This window comes from Thermothelomyces thermophilus, chromosome 2 (genome assembly GCF_000226095.1).
Source record: "Thermothelomyces thermophilus ATCC 42464 chromosome 2, complete sequence".
Taxonomy (NCBI): domain Eukaryota; kingdom Fungi; phylum Ascomycota; class Sordariomycetes; order Sordariales; family Chaetomiaceae; genus Thermothelomyces; species Thermothelomyces thermophilus.
In genome coordinates this window covers 702,140-717,659 of record NC_016473.1, presented here as the reverse complement: position 1 = coordinate 717,659, position 15,520 = coordinate 702,140, and the positions used below count along the sequence as shown (strand labels likewise).

The 15,520-nt window shown below is 53.6% G+C and overlaps 5 protein-coding genes across 5 annotated transcripts; 2 read left to right on the top strand and 3 right to left on the bottom strand.

The window, feature by feature from the left end:
- The first annotated feature begins 3,029 nt into the window (after positions 1 to 3,029).
- Positions 3,030 to 4,823, top strand: MYCTH_2300274 (uncharacterized protein). Its single transcript, XM_003661131.1, has 3 exons — positions 3,030 to 3,212; positions 3,341 to 3,590; positions 3,872 to 4,823. The coding sequence occupies exons 1-3, from the start codon at positions 3,183 to 3,185 to the stop codon at positions 4,453 to 4,455; spliced, it is 864 nt and encodes a 287-aa protein (XP_003661179.1). The 5' UTR covers positions 3,030 to 3,182; the 3' UTR covers positions 4,456 to 4,823.
- A 233-nt stretch (positions 4,824 to 5,056) lies between these two features.
- MYCTH_2300272 (uncharacterized protein) lies at positions 5,057 to 6,675 on the bottom strand. Its single transcript, XM_003661130.1, has 2 exons — positions 6,154 to 6,675; positions 5,057 to 5,526 (listed from the first exon to the last, which is right to left on the bottom strand). The coding sequence occupies exon 2, from the start codon at positions 5,428 to 5,430 to the stop codon at positions 5,191 to 5,193; it is 240 nt and encodes a 79-aa protein (XP_003661178.1). The 5' UTR covers positions 5,431 to 5,526; positions 6,154 to 6,675; the 3' UTR covers positions 5,057 to 5,190.
- Positions 6,676 to 7,662: 987 nt separating this feature from the next.
- On the bottom strand, positions 7,663 to 8,419 carry MYCTH_2124896 (uncharacterized protein; the record flags this gene model as incomplete). The annotated part of the gene is made up of 2 exons (XM_003661129.1): positions 7,663 to 8,071; positions 8,253 to 8,419. 2 exons carry the CDS (start codon positions 8,417 to 8,419, stop codon positions 7,663 to 7,665), a joined length of 576 nt encoding a protein of 191 aa, XP_003661177.1.
- An 837-nt stretch (positions 8,420 to 9,256) lies between these two features.
- On the top strand, positions 9,257 to 10,507 carry MYCTH_2142789 (uncharacterized protein; the record flags this gene model as incomplete). Its single annotated transcript, XM_003661128.1, has 2 exons — positions 9,257 to 9,484; positions 9,592 to 10,507. The coding sequence occupies 2 exons, from the start codon at positions 9,257 to 9,259 to the stop codon at positions 10,363 to 10,365; spliced, it is 1,002 nt and encodes a 333-aa protein (XP_003661176.1). The 3' UTR covers positions 10,366 to 10,507.
- Positions 10,508 to 11,432: 925 nt separating this feature from the next.
- On the bottom strand, positions 11,433 to 15,006 carry MYCTH_2300271 (uncharacterized protein). The gene is made up of 6 exons (XM_003661127.1): positions 13,946 to 15,006; positions 13,640 to 13,866; positions 13,308 to 13,447; positions 12,784 to 12,876; positions 12,016 to 12,730; positions 11,433 to 11,776 (listed from the first exon to the last, which is right to left on the bottom strand). Exons 1-6 carry the CDS (start codon positions 14,887 to 14,889, stop codon positions 11,577 to 11,579), a joined length of 2,319 nt encoding a protein of 772 aa, XP_003661175.1. The 5' UTR covers positions 14,890 to 15,006; the 3' UTR covers positions 11,433 to 11,576.
- Between the last annotated feature and the right edge of the window lie 514 nt (positions 15,007 to 15,520).

Genomic DNA, 15,520 nt, shown 5'->3' with positions numbered 1-15,520 from the left:
AGTCAAAAAACACTACGACTTTCTATAGTTAACGATACGAGTCAAGGAAGTCGTACGGAACTATAACATCTATAATTAAAGTAAAACGGTATAATATAAGCCGTATAGGCTACTTTAGCTACTACTAATAGCCGACAAACTATAGAGTTTAGTTATAATAGACTTTATTATAAAATTGCTAGAATCTAAGGATATAGCCATAGGGGTAACCTACGATAGTATTCTTACTATAGTAGACCACCTAACTAAATAGGTATACTTCTTTCCCTATAAGGAGTCCTAGATAGTAGAACAGCTAGCAGACGTAATCTATCGGCAAGTCGTATCAGTACACGCTTAGCCGTAAGAATAGATCACCGACAGAGATACCAAGTTCGTATCAAAGTTCTAGCAAGCGTTAATATAACGATTAGGTATAAATAGTAAGCTATTAACGGCATATTACCTATAGACTAACAGACAAACAGAATAACTAAACCAAGTTATCAAGTAGTACCTTCGTTCTTACGTTAACTACTAGTAAGACAACTAGGTCATGCTATTACTAATAGTATAACTTGCCTATAATATAACGCTAATAGAAATGACCAAAGTTATACCGTTCTTTACAAACTATAGATACAAAGCAGACCTTAGGCAAGGACTAGAGGTCATAGTGCCAAGAGTAGTAGTCAAAGTAAAACAAATGTATATACTATATAAGAAGCTCAAAAAGGAACTCGAGTTTGTCAAAACTAGAATAAAGAACTACTACAATAAATATAGGCTTAAGGGACCTTGCCTAGAGAGGGGAGACAAAGTCTACCTAATCGTACGAAACTTATAAACCAAACGACCAAGCACGAAGCTAGACTTTAAGAAGGTTAGACCCTTCGTTATTAAGGAACGAATTTCGACATCTAACTACTGACTATCGTTACTATCATCTATACGATTACAGACAGATATTTTTTATATTTCACTTCTCGAACCAGCACTAAAGAATGCCAAGACTGCTATAGATATCGAAGCAAAAGATAAAGAGGAAGAATGGGATGTTAAAGAAATTCTAGATTTACATATTATTAACGGGGAACTATAGTATCTGGTCAAATGGCTTGATTTTAGACTAGAGGATAACTTATAGGAACTAGTCAAGAATTTAAACTGCCTTAAGAAACTAGAACAGTTCTACTAGCGGAACCTAGATCAATTAAAGGAAAACCTAGGACAGAACCAAAGACGGCGCCCTAGTCGATAGTATCGACGGCATTATTAATCTGTGACAAGGGTATAGTAGGCGCCTCTTACCGCTTAACCTCCTCTAACTTGTCTAAGGTCGACAGACTATATGCTACTATATTAGTACCTTTCTCTACTAAAAACTCCTTCTATTAACAAAGACGCTAGAGCCGTACAAGCTTTTTAGATAACTTACACTAGGCTTCTTCTAGATAGTATTAGGATTTATCTAGCTCAAGTTTAGTACGACGTTTAGTATCCTTGATACGATACTACTCCTAGAGAATATAATCTACTAGAACAAACATTAGGAATTATATTTAAAAAAAAAAGAGAAAGGAGATATACTTATAGGAAGAAAGCAGTATACTAGAGCTATCGCAAGAACGACCTTAATAAACGTAGGCTTCGTAACGCTTTATACGTACGATCATTTTACAGACGAGGCCTTATAACGCGTACTAAGAGCAAGGTATAATAACAAAACCGTTCTTAGCGATGTTCTAAGTAAGGGAAGCACGGTAACATGTAGAATGCGACTTCCGTTTCTCTATCGGCATTTTGTTAACAAGGCAACTATAACGTAGAAATAGGAAGAATATAATACTTACAAGCAAAGGGTTATTAGTGCTATTTAAAACAGCCTAAGAGGGCTTTCAGGTCGAAAGCCTTAAAGGAGGGGCATCATATCACGGATAAGTATATAGACAGCCCGGCAGGCTATAGCTAGGACACGGGATATTCCGACAGCCAATCACTTGACGGACTAATCAGAAGATTATCACTACCAAGACTAAGGTCTTCACTAGTAATAATAACATGTTACCGTCAACAACGTAGAATCACGGAGTAAAAGGAGAAATGGTACTAGTAATAACTATTAAAGAGGGACAGATAATCGTATATATATAGCTAGCTAGTTACTTGTTATAGTAGACTCTGGGAGTTCACTAGTAATAGCAACCTAACCTATAATGACAAGTACTTATACCAAGTATTACTGACTATTGTAAGAGACAACTCTAGTGTTGTTATGAACCCTTTGGCTTCACCGAATCCCTTAGACGACCTGTACGCTTGTCCCGCTTAATTTACCTCCGTCTGAACCCTTTTAGAAGAAGTCTGAGTTAGGTTCGTCACATTAGGTAAAGCTAGTAATTAGATTTTAAAGGGGTATTTATATAAGCTAGGCTTTTAAAGGGGTTCTAGGCTATATAGTAAATAAGACGTCATTTAGCCTTAGAATTAAGCTTCCTTAGCTAGCTAGTTCGTTTTCTAGGTTAAAAACTAGGCTTAGTAGCCTTTTATTTATAATAAAGGATAGCTATAATAGTAGACTTTAAAAGGCCGTTAATATCTTATATCTTTAAGGCTAAATAACCTAACTTATAGAGCGTTTTAATGACTTTTACTACTATAGGAGAGTGCTTTCTATGGTCGGTTTTCGGTTTGTACCCTATATTATATGTTATGGATAGAAAAAACTAGTTTTGTCGGTATAGGAGGTGGAGGGGGGGATATAAGTCAGGTCCCACCTTCTAAAAACGGCTAATCACTTTTTGGATGTGACTGTACATTCTCCGTTCTGTCCTGAACTGGTCTAGACGCGCACACTTTGACAGATCGCAGAGGTCTGTGCTCGGCCAATGAAGAAGGAACGCTGGGGTCGTGCTCCTCCCCCGGAGCTTGGCAACGGTTCCCGGCACGCTGAGAAAGATGCCTCGGCTCGGCTTCCGGGGGGAAGGGGGGATAACCCTCTGTCAAACCCACCTGGCATCCCGTTACCCCCCCATCTCAAACCACAGCATCGGGAACTGTTAACTGTCGGGCGCTACTCCGTTTACACTATATATTCAAGTCTCTGAGAGAATTTCAGAAATTTGCGAAAGAGCTTAGATTTAGATTTGACGTTTCGTATAGTTATTCTTCTGCTACCTCTTTTATTCAAGCATTAATATATCATGGATATTCAATCCCTCTATTCCGTTAAGGTAAGCCACCCGCCCGCCGTTTATGACAACTTTTCAGAGAACAACGCCATACACAAGGACCGTCTAGTGTAAGCTGCTCGACTGACCCCGTCGATCGTTGATTTCTTTTTTTCTCTTTTCTTTTGCAGGACAAAGTCGTCCTCGTGACCGGCGGCGCCAAGGGCATCGGCCGGATGATCTCGGAGGCCTTCGTCGTCAACGGCGCCAAGGTCTACATCGCCTCGCGCGACGCCGCCGCCTGCAAGGCCGCCTGCGCCGAGCTCAACGCCCTGCCCAACGTCCGCCCGGGCTCCGCTATCGCCCTCCCCGCCGACCTCTCCTCCCTGGCGGAATGCCAGCGCCTCGCCGCCGAGCTCTCGGCGCGCGAGAAGAAGCTGCGTACGTGAGATCCCTTGTCTACCCCTTCCTTCCTCCCTCTCACACACTCTTTTTTTTTTTTTCTTTCCACCCTTTTCTTTTCCCTTTGTTTGTTTTTTTTATGTTGCGTTGCGTCCTCTGTGATGAAAGAGAGGAGGGTTTGAGCGGGAAGAGCACAGGGGAAGAGAGACAAGAAAAGAAAAGCAGAAGACTTACAAGTTTTTCTCGCCAACCGCCCCCGCCCGCGGAAGTGGTTGGGGGGGCCAAAGAGAGAGTGAGAGTGAGAGAACACAATTAAACAGACGTCCTCGTCAACAACTCGGGCGCCACATGGGGCGAAGCCTACGATAGCTATCCGGACTCGGCCTGGACCAAGCTCCTGACGCTCAACCTGCAGCGCGTCTTCACGCTCACCCAGCTGCTGACGCCGCTGCTCGAGGCGGCCGGGCAGGCGTCCAAGACGGCCGGGACCGAGGGCCGGGGCGAGGACGAGGGCGAGGGCGAGGGCGAGGGCGTCGTGACGGACCCGGGGCGCATCATCCACATCGGGTCCATCGACGGGCTGCGGGTGCCGCAGCTGCCCACGTTCGCCTACAGCGCGACCAAGGCCGGGCTGCACCACCTGAGCCGGCACCTGGCGGTGGCGCTGGGCCCGCGCGGCGTGACGAGCAACACGCTCGCGTGCGGGCCCTTCCCCAGCAAGATGATGGCCGCCACCCTGCGCGACTTTGGCGACGCCATCCGCGCCGCCAACCCCCTCGGCCGCATCGGCACCCCCGCCGACGCCGCCGGCGCCTGTCTCTTCCTCGCCTCCCGCGCCGGCGCCTTCGTCAACGGCGCCACCATCGCCCTCGACGGCGGCGTCTCCCTGGTGAGCAAGATCTGAGCCTTCGAACCGACCTCTCCGCTCCGGGGGCAGTGCGTCTTAGTAGTAGTAGTGGTGGTGGTGGTGGTGGTGGTTCATGTGCGAGAGAGGGTTTAATGGGAAAAAGACGACGACGCTGTACATCATTATGTACTCTCATCTCGAGCAACGTCCTGTTTTGTTCGCCTCGGGTTTATACAAACACTTGGGAAACTCGGGAACTGTCCGGATTTGCTCATGGGACACCTCGGGTGAGAGGGGTAGAAAACACTCTCTATCGGCCCTGTGTATGCTATGTGCTAGCCGAGAACGAGAAGAGGGAAAGAAAGGCGGATTATGGAATACGACAGAATCCCGACGATAACATGATGATGACGATGATGAACCTCGGTTGTCCCACTCCCTTCCCTGAGCGAAAAAACTCCACGATGCCTTCCAAAGATGAGCCCCCGGTTCCAAATTACGCCCGCCTGTCGAAAGGGGAATAAACAACAAAAGGAAAAAGGAAAATGCCCGTGAGATGATCCAAATCCAAAACCAACGTCCCGTGTATGTTCCCCGGAGAGAGAGATAGGGAAAATCTTGGTCTAGTAAAAACCAGGGTATCCGACCGACCACCTGCCGCCGCGTAACTGACCATTCCGGTTCCGCACCGGTGCCCGCCGTCTCGCCATTCTTTCTGGTGCCGGAGGCCAAAAAAAAAAAGAAAGAAAAGAATTGAGCCACGGATAGTCCTCTCCAATCCCCTATTCGAGTCTAATTCAGACCGACGCTCTCAAAGTCCCGCATCAGCACCGCCATCTGCGCTCGTTTCGCGGCCTCGGCCACAAGGGTGAAGTCCTTGAGGAAGGCCTCGGTGGACGGGGCCTTGATTGGCCTCGGCGCCGGCGGCACAACGTTGCCGGTCGGAGACGGCTGTGTCGGGGACGGCTGTGTCGACGACGACGATGACATGGCAGAAGGTTGGGTGCCGTTGAAGGTCGGCTGGGCGTCCATGATGGATATTAGCGACCGGGTAGGATTGAGTGCGTAGCTGGTATACTGTTGTTGTTGTTGTTGTTGTTGCTGCTGCTGCTGCCTCTGCTGAACCGACTGAGAGCAGAGCGAGCGAAAGAGGCCGAATGAGCGAGGAGGAGCGAGGAGGAGGGAGGGAGGGAGGGGTGGGGGGTTGTATATGAACGACAGTCGCGCGGATGGGGAAGACGCAACGGTTCGACCGGGGCCCCCCTTTTTGTAGCTAGACCACTCGAGGGTGCTGTACATACGCTAGTCGGACTAGGTGGTGTACGACCAGCGCCGCAATATATCTTCCTCCTCCGAATTCAAGAGAAGAAGAAGAAGAAGAAGAAGAAGAAGAAGAAGAAGAAGAAGAAGAAGAAGAGAGGGGACGGGATAGGATGTAATAAGCCTCTCGGACTGAGAGCGTTGCAACACGCTGAGCCGAAAGCAGCGGTGACTTGGTGAAACGGCCTAGATAAGCCTCTTGAGTGGCCGAACTTGGGCTGAACCCGTCTCGACCCGTTTGACTCGAGCCGAACACCGGGGCCGGTCTCAGGCTTTCAGACCCTCAGGCTCGGGCTGCAAGCAAGAGGCGCGGAGGCGTAGGTGACGACAGCAAAGAGCCGGGCTGAGCAGCCAGGATTGGGAAGCCAATTTACGAGCAATCTGGCGAGATGCAAAGGGAGTAGCAAAAAAAGACGTTTGGCCGTGCAGACACACACACACGGTGGAGATGGCGGTTGCCCCCCCTTTTTCCCTTTTCCCTTTTTCCCTTTTGCTCCCTGGCGACTTAGGGCCGGCAATCGTGTGGGATGCGTGCTGCAGTAATACACGTCCACGCTGTACGGTGCCGGCGAACGGTGCGGTTGCAGTGACGACCAGAAATAAAAGAGGTGAGATGTCCTGTAACGCAGACGGTGGCAGTCGGGCGGGCGCTGAGGTAAGACAAGAGAAAGCAGGTATTGATTTGGTGTGTGCAGGTGGGCGATTTGTTCCTTGATTCTCGAGTTCCCTTTTTGCAAAAGGCGGCGAGGCTGGGACTAAAAAAAAGGATGATCGAGCTGGGAGAGGGGGTTCCCTCCTCGCGATCGACAAGAATGAGAGAGAGAGGAGAGGGGGGGCGCAGGCGATACGTAGGTTGTATGTATAGATATCACGGGTCAGAGAAATGTTGACATTGCAACAGGCCAGTGGGACGGAGTAGTGCAGTCTTTGCTTTAATATTTTTTTCTTCTTTTTATCTTTTTTTCGCTTGGCTTGTATCTTTCATGCCCTTTTCTTTCGCCGCCTGGCCTTTATCTCTTGACGTGGAGTACGGATCCGTACACCCACCCATTGCGCCGAGCCCCAGAAGAAGTGGCCGGGAGAAGGGCCGAACAGCCGCGCCCGCCCCGGTTCTGGATCTGGCCCATCGAGGTACCCCAAAGTCACCCGGAACTCGGCGTCAAACGGCAGAACGTACAGTACATACCTCGTGGTCCCTTTTGACCCCCACATTCGACACACGGCTGCCCACATCTCCATTTTGGGGGCCCCATATGTTTTTTAATTGTAAGTTTATGAAACCCGCGGCGTAGGAAACGAGGGGTAAGAAACAAGAGAGCGGATCTCCTTGGTAGAAGAAATGATACAGGCCGACACGGCAACGGCAGAGCGCGCACCCTGGCCAGTAACGAACAAGAATCGGGAATGGCCTCGACTGATTCTCTGTGAAAATCGGCTGTTCTCTTCATTCGACCCCTTGTATGTCATGCACCAACCGACGACAGATCCAGCAGGGTGCTACACTGCAAGGCGTGGTACACTTCTTGTCCCAGAGCCCGACTCCGTGTGTGGGACAGAGAGCGACTCTCTCGCGCGCAGGGGCGGCCGATATCCGGCAAAACTTCGCCTGTGTGAAAATCGCAGATTGTGGATCTGCAGGATGCGATAACCAAACGCCTGATCCGGGCTTGTCTGCCGTGTAAGGCTGGGGGTAAGCAGGTCATGAGCTGCTTCCACCTGTGGTGGGGCTTATATTCACCCGCACGAGGGTCGAAGCCCTCCTCGGGGGGTTGTTACCGGGCGATGCTGTTCGAACACACTTTTTCACCTTGTGCCCAAACCTTTGGGACATCTCATGGGCGCCTACGTGTCGTTTGACCAGAGTGCAGCTCTAGATGCTACGTGCTCCACAGGTTGCATGGCACGCAGGCTGCCGGCGGATGAGCCAAGGCGACCTCGAGGCCTCTAAATGAGGACCTGCACCTGCAGCGGGCATCGATCGTAACCAGGTCGACGGCGCAGGGTATCTGCCAAGAGGTTCTCGGATGGCACTGAGAGCGACTGAGAGCGACGGAGGCTGACCTTCCACTGCTGACCCCCGTTGCCATGCCCATGTCGTGCCCCGCTGCAGCCCAGTTGCCGAGCGTTGAAGCATGTCTCCGTCGTTGGATTGCAGCTGGCCAGCGGCTCATGAGGACCTGGAAGATGCGTCGTGTCCGTTGATGTGGGTGCCCAGGAGGGAGCAAGGCTGCCGCAACTTCGATTCGTCTTGCTGCTGCTAAGGTGCTGCAGGGCTGTGGCGTCCGCCGGAGGTACGGAGTATGAGAGGCCGGGATCTTCCGGCTCCTTCGTCCGCCGCCGCGAGACGCGGGACCTTCGTCGGGTTTTTTTTGAGCCTCAGCGGATGCAAGCCAATGTCATGGTACCCGAGGACGGCCGTGTACTGTGCAGCCTAGTTTTCAGAATCGAGACCATCGTATGCCCGCCTGATTAACCGTTCGGCTGAGGCGGTAAGCAAGCCCAAGTCGGGCGAGATTGCATAACAGCCACCGTACCCTGAATTCCCACCCGAGAATGTAACGCCGTCCAGTATCGCCTGTTGTTGGCCCGGTGGATCTGTCAAACTGAACCTCTTCTCACCTTCCCCACAGGGCTGGGCAACACCCGGGATGGTGTGGGTTTTGGCGTCGGATGGAAGTGTGGCATAACAATCGATCGCCATCACTTCTTCCGCCCCATTTAGGCGTTGGAGATTCGATTTCCTGTCCAGACAGAAACAGCCAGCGTGGTTCGACGGCTAACTCTTGCGGACCCTAGTGTACACTCTGCTTGAAGGTGGTGTTGTAGGGAGCTGGGAAGTGCGAGGAAAGAACCTGTATTTTCAATCACCTCTTGCATTGTTCCTCGCATGCTGCCAGTCGAACAACTTCCCGTTTATTTCCGCCTCGAGAGCCGAAAAATCGTGGCCGTGTAAAGTACTTAAATGCTTTACATGTTGTGTATAGTTAAGCCATACACTTGTGCATGACACAAATCAGTGGCCTCGAGGATTGCTGAGCCAAGGCGCAACCCGCAGGTTTGGGGCTAAACGGTGCGGTTGGTTCTGCTCGTTTTCAACTCCGGGGCGAGACACAGCTGCAATGTCCGTATTGACAAGGAGCAGAGTCACCGATCTCTTTCCTTTCCCCTCTTTTCTCTTCTCTTCTTGTTTCTCTTTGGTAGCAGAGTTTGAATGGGGCGCCCCCTTGCCCTCCCCTCGGCGCGAAAACCATGATTGAAAAGGGTAGGTACGCTCGGACCATTTCCGGCGGTGCCTTCCGAGATCTCCGGGCGACTTCTGATCTATCCGTATGCAAGACGGGAGGCGGGCCCCACCCCGGTCGATGCAAGACAATTCGCCTCGGCGCGGTCTGCGGAGTCTCGGTCGATTTGCACCACGCGCCGAGACCAAAACCGTTTCGAGAATCTAGCATATTCTGGCGTTGCGGAACGCAGCACCAGCAGCAACACGGCGGGGCACTCCTCTTTCCGCTGTGGCGAGTTTCTCGAATCATCAATCATGGCATCGATACCGTCCGCCGCGCCTAGCTGGCGCAAAATGCAGATTCCCCGGCCGTTGCAGCGACTGTTCGACTACTTCCCGCTGCGGATCTACGAACCAAACGAGTTGCCCGAGAGGTCGCAGCAACTCACATCAGGCGACCTCCCGACATTATATGTTTTCTCCACCGACTCAGACGCCCGGCTAGGCCTTCCGAGCTTCAATCCAGGCTGTCTCAAGTGGCAGGTAAGGCAGCTGACGCACCCCTTCCCCCACCTGCTCCCGCATTTTTTTCCTCCCCCCCTTCTCTCCCACAGAGTCATCGGTCCACACTGACACACCATTCGTCTCAGACCCTCCTCCGTCTCGCTAACCTCGACTTCCGCATCCTCCCCTCGACAAACCACTCTTCGCCCACCGGCTCCCTCCCCTTCCTCCTCCCCCCGCGCACCTCGCCCACCGCCTCCCCGGCCCCGATCCCCGCCTCAGGCCTCCTCTCCTTCGCCCGCAAGAATCCCTGGCGACCTGGCAAGGCCGCCGACCTCGACCTCGGACACCTCGACGCGGACCTGCCGCCCCGCGCGCAAGCCTACCTTGCCCTCATCACGCACTCCCTCCGCAACGCCTGGCTGTGCGCCCTGTACCTCGACCCGACGCACGATGCCCTCCTGCGCCGCCTCTATGTCGACCCGGCCTCCTCGTCGCGCGCCGTCCGCGCCGCGCTGCTCCACCAGCTGCGCCGCGCCGCCGCCGAGCAGGTCGCCACCGCCAGCTCCGGCGGCGGAAAGATCGTGTCGCTCGCGCCGGTGGACAGCGCCGACGGCATCGACGAGGAGGCGGTGTACCGGTCCGCAAGGGACGCACTCGACGCGCTGGCCAGCCTGTTGAGGGAGAGCGAGACGGCGTGGTTCTTTGGGACCGAGAGGCCGGGCTCCTTCGACGCCGCCTTGTTCAGTTATACGCATCTGATGGTGGAGTACATGTCTGAAGAAGAGGACACGGAGTCCGCGAAAGGGCGGGTGTCCCTGGGGCGAATGGTGAAGGAGGCCGGGAACGGGGAGCTGGCGGAGCACAGGGAACGGATGCTGGGAGTCGCGTGGCCCGAGTGGGACGGGTACCGGAGGTAGCAAACCCAACAACTACGGTCGGAGATGACCCCGCAACCGCTATGGCTTTTACCGGAGACAGGTAATGCGGCGTAGTCGTGGTTGTAAATGTTGTCCCGTATGTATGATGCTATAAACAAGGACAAAAAAAGAGAGATACCCCAATCTAGACCATCATCAATTCACTCACTCTGTTCTCGGGATGTGGCAAGTCCAGGTGGTCAACAGGTAGGCAATCCTTAAGAGTAGGCTATCTGGGGACGGGAGACGAAATCAACAAAGTGAATCAACTATTGCCTGATCCTGATGTGCATGTGATGTGCTTGTGTTTGTTACCAGAAGACCGTCTTCCTGACCGGATTACCCTCCCTCTCACGTCGCTTTCAGAAGAGGCAAATCCGAGGAGTGAACGGGAGCGAGTAGTTTCATGCTTTCTGTCTGCGCTATCTAGATCGAATACCTAACAAGGTAAGTGGAAGAGGAAGAGGGGTGAGGGACAGGGCCCAATGTATAAAAAAATAAGGCAAGACCACCAAACCACCAAACTCGAGGCGAAGCCCACCAACCAAAAGTCAAACATCTCCCTCAGAACCCAAAGCGATAAACGGCCAACAACAACGACGACGACGGCAACCTGCCAAAGTGAACCATACAGTAACGACGACACACCCAAAGTGCAGATCAAACTCATGCTGACTCGACCTCAACCAAGCCGGCGAGCCCTTCATAAAGCCTCGCATCCCCCTGACTGAGCTGCAGAGCACAGCGCTTGGTCAATCACCTTCCGAAAGGCAAATCGCAGATGACGTCGACAGAAGCCGAGAGTGAGAAGAAGAGGAGGGCTAAGGGGGAAAAAAAAAAGGAAGAAAAGGAGTCAGAAGCAAGACCGACCCTCCTAACGCCGCACCATGAGCGATGTGTATATGTAGCGAAGAGAAAAACCATGCATCTCCCCACACCACACCCAAGGAACTTCCCAACCTTCTTCCTTTCCCCGCCTCCAGTCTCTTAACCCAGCGAAACTAAACACCAACACAGACCCTCACACCAGACGCACCGGAGCAGAACCTCAGAAAAAAAATAGGAGCCGCTATATAAGTTAGCAGCGGGAGCAACCATTACCCCACCTTCCTGATGCCTGCCAACCAACTTAACCGGCCGTACTACCTCGAAATCCCCATTGCTAACGTAACTACCCTCGCGCTACCCACCTGCGGCTACACTGTTACGCATTATAACCCCATCGTTTCAACCCCTCTGCCCCCGCTCCCCGACCGAGCTGGACGAAGCGTAGTAGGGGGGATTTGCCGGATGACGTTGTCGATCGTGACAAACGCACCGTCGCCGCCGTCCTTGCGGAGCTCCTCGAGTAACACGCTGGTTTGAGCGTAGACGGTCTCAAGAGCTGCGCGTGACGACTTGCCGAGGGACGCTGCAAACAGACAGAGACGATTAGTATCGGCACTTCGAGAAGAGCTAGAAGGCTTGGCTCTGTGCGGGGCGGGAGAAAAAAAGGTAAGGGTAGAAACAGGGACAATGGTAAAGGAGGATGCAGTCGGGGGAGGAATGGGGGAAGGGATGAAGAACGGACGGCATGCAGAAAGCGGTAGTGGTATACAAGGGAAAACCATCAAACCAAACATGAGCAAAAAGAAAGAGGAGGTGACTCACTTAGAATGGCACTATTCAATGCCTCGGCCACCGCCACTCGTCCACTCCCATCCAGCAGGTGCGCCACCTCCTTGACCTTCAGCGGATTGGGGTACGCAAAGAGGGATGAGATCTCGTCCAGCTGCCTGGCAACCTCTGGATCCTGATCGGCTGCGAACTCTGCGCGCAGTTCCATGCCATACACTAGCGCCTCCTGCGATAGCTTGCTAAGCCCAGCAGCCAGGTCATTGTCGTCGCTACCATCTGCATCGCCCATGGCCATGTCCATATCCTCGCCGTTCCCGTTAGTATTAGCGGAGGTGCCGCCGAAGTCGCCAGCGCTAGCCTCAAGCATTTCCTCGTCGGTGTCGCCAGAGGCCAGTGCCTTGGGGTTAATGTGGCCGCTTCTCCGCTCCTCGAGCAACAGGTTGTGTTCGGCCTCTTTGCGAATCATCTCGATAAACTTGCGACACCGCAGACGGAAGTAGACCTGCTCGTTGTCCCGGAGGACAGTCGGATAGCAGGCATCCGTGTACTTCATGGCGCGGTCAATATCGCCTTCGAGCACGGCGCGCCGGATACGCTGCCGGTTGTGCGCGTCCTCGTCGTCGCGGATGCTGATGCCCTTGACAGGCGCCTGCGGGTCGAGCTGGAGAGCCGTCTTCTCGGCCTGCAGCTCCTCTGCAAAGGCGCGCGCTGTCTCAACATATCCGTCGTGCTGCAGGAATTGGAGGACCTGATGACGTGGTCAATAGCAAGTTGACGAGCTAGGGTTTTAGGAGAACTTACCAGCTGCTGAATGAGGTCGGTCTCCGACAGCCCGGGAACGAGTTTGGACGTGTCGGCAAGGCGGATCTCGTCCTCAATCATACTCTGTTGCCTCTGCTCCCAAAGAAGACGAGTTAGCAAGGATTGTGAACGGCACGGACGTTTTCGAGGCCGATGTGAAGAAGACGGCTGCATGATTTGGATTGACGTTGATAATGTTTTTGTGCAATCAACCGACCGAAGGTGAAGAAACCCGTTGGTACGGATGCAATGATGCTCATATATAGCAGAGGAGCCCATATGGTGGTGGCGATAAAATTTAAACAACGGATCAGGGTTCTGGTGCAATTTGCATCCGCAGCAGCCGGATGCTCTTCCTGCACTCGCAGTTTTCCCACGTGCAAATCATCCCGCACTTAGGGAGTGGCACCAGCTGCGCCTTCCGCGAAATTCACAGATCTTTCTCGGCGTTGAAGGAAAGAAGACGGGAGGGAACCGGGCGCCGGGCCGATCGATGGCTCGGCGGTGGTGCAGAGTGGACGTACCTTCATGTACCCGTCGATATCAAACATGAAGGGCCGCTGGCCAAAATTGGCCATGATGTGGTCCTCCTTCTTCTTGAGGCCAACGATGGGATATAGCTTTCCCTTAACGTCCTTGAAAGGAACATCTTTGAAGGCAATGGCTGTGTTGTGTTAGTCGTGTAGGTGAAAACCTCGAGCGTAAGAGCATGCGTAAAAAGGTAAAACAATTCGAGAGGGCACTGCATACATAGGGAAGACTAGATTGAAGACAAATAGGGGAACGGGGAGAAAAAAAGGGGGGGGTGGGGGGTTATTAAGGAGGTAACGGGGTTTCTTTTTGGACTCCCACTTACGTAGTTCCCGGCCATTCTTCGTAAACAAAGCGTGGTTGAGCCGGAAATTGATTAGACACCCAACCGTGTCGCCTACGCCGAACGTGTCTGCGTACGCTTTCCCTACGTTTTGAGATGCGAAGGAGTGGCCATCATCGCCGTGGTAGCCCCAGGAGTCGGGCTCCCAGCCAGGCGCTCTAGATGTCGAGGTGTCTTTGCTCGCAAAACCGATGGCGATCTGCGGGGTCCTGTGCCGGACAAGTCTGGTTAGCCCTGGACCGTCCGCATAATTCAAAGCTCCAGTATCCTCTGCCTCGGATCACGTACTTGATCTTGTCTTGCCGCCCGTTCAGCACCGTAATCTCGAAATAGTACACCCCGCATGACGGGGAAATGTAGTGGTCGGCCCGGATCGCGCTCGCCTCGTGTTCGCTCGACGCCCTTCCCGTGTGCCTGACCTCATAGCCGTCACCCAGGACCTCCAGAGCCGCTTCCTTATCGTCCTTGTTCCACCTCGAGGGGAGAGGGCTAACCGCGTCGTCGTCCTCAGCCAGGTATATGGGCTTCTCCGCGGCGTCGAAAGCCATGCCCCTGTGGAGCGAACCGGAGATCTTCGAGCTGGTTGCGGACGAATGTGACGAGCTCCCGTTAGCGGTGAGACGACCGGACAAGGAGGAAGAAGATGCTGCCGGCCCCCCCTTCGAAGAGACGGCGCTATCTCGCTCCGCAGAAATCCTCTTTCTGTGCTTCTCTTCCAGCTTTTGTAGGTATATGGTGCCCCGCAGATACGAGGGCGAGAGGAAACCGGTGCTGCTGATGTTGGGGATCGAGGGGGCGGACGGGAACCGGATGTCTTCCCTGCTGACCGGGTCGTCGGGAAATACCGAGTCTTTGCTGCACATGTAGAGGTCGAAGGCGCGCGAGAAGTACGGGAAGCTCACTCCGAGGCGTGCCGGCCAGACGTCCTCGCCTAGCTCCTCCCCGCCCGAGACGGCTTCGTCCCTGCCCGGGACCTCGACCGGGGGAGCATTGAGTGCGTACGCCATGCCGGACGAGTACAGCCCGCTGGCCTGTCTCTGTTGTTCGGAATCGGGTGAAGGGTTGAGGAGATGCGAAAAGCCACCGGACCGGGTGGGACGAGTCAGGCCCGAGGGGTTGCCGGAAACGACGGATGCGTATGAGGGCCGGCGTGCGTTGAGCGGCGGCAGTCGACTAGACGCTAGAGGGTCGAAATCTGACCCGGCTTGCTGTTGCTGATAGGGATTGGTCATGATGAGGGGCTGTGTGAGCTGCCCAACGAGGGGAGCGGCGGAGGGGCAGTGCGCGCAGGAGCAGGTCACGTCACAGCCAAGTCAGGCCGGGGCGTTGTCCGGCAAGGAACCTGCGGCGCGAGCTGTCCCCGAGGTGGGTTCTACCTTGCTGTCCCCTCGCCTGGTTTGGGAGATGCTCGTTGGAAAAGGACGGTACTGCAGCGATGGAACGGGTGTGTATGGGGCGCGTGCTCTATGGATAGGCGGCAGTCAGGCCCAGTTCCAGGCTCTGGATGGTTCGGAGTGATGGGCCGGTGTCGTTTTCCCACTCGGTCCTCGCTCTTGCGTCGCTATGTCATAGATGCGCAAATCGGTACTAGCCCGCCCAATGTTCTGCAGCGAAACGAATGGAACAGAGTGCGAGAAAGCTCAACAGCGAACAGCGGGCCGTGCAAGCGGTGGCTCCGTTGTATAATGGGTCAAAGGACGCTGGATTAGTCTTGAAGAGTGGGATAGAAATGGCAGTCGATGATTTCCTGCTGTTCCTCCCTGATAACCCGGTGGTCACCCATGGCGAGATGTCTGAGGTCGATCCAGTCAGAATGGGGCCGTTCAGCGGCTGGCACCTTCAAATCAGTGGGGTCATTTGGGG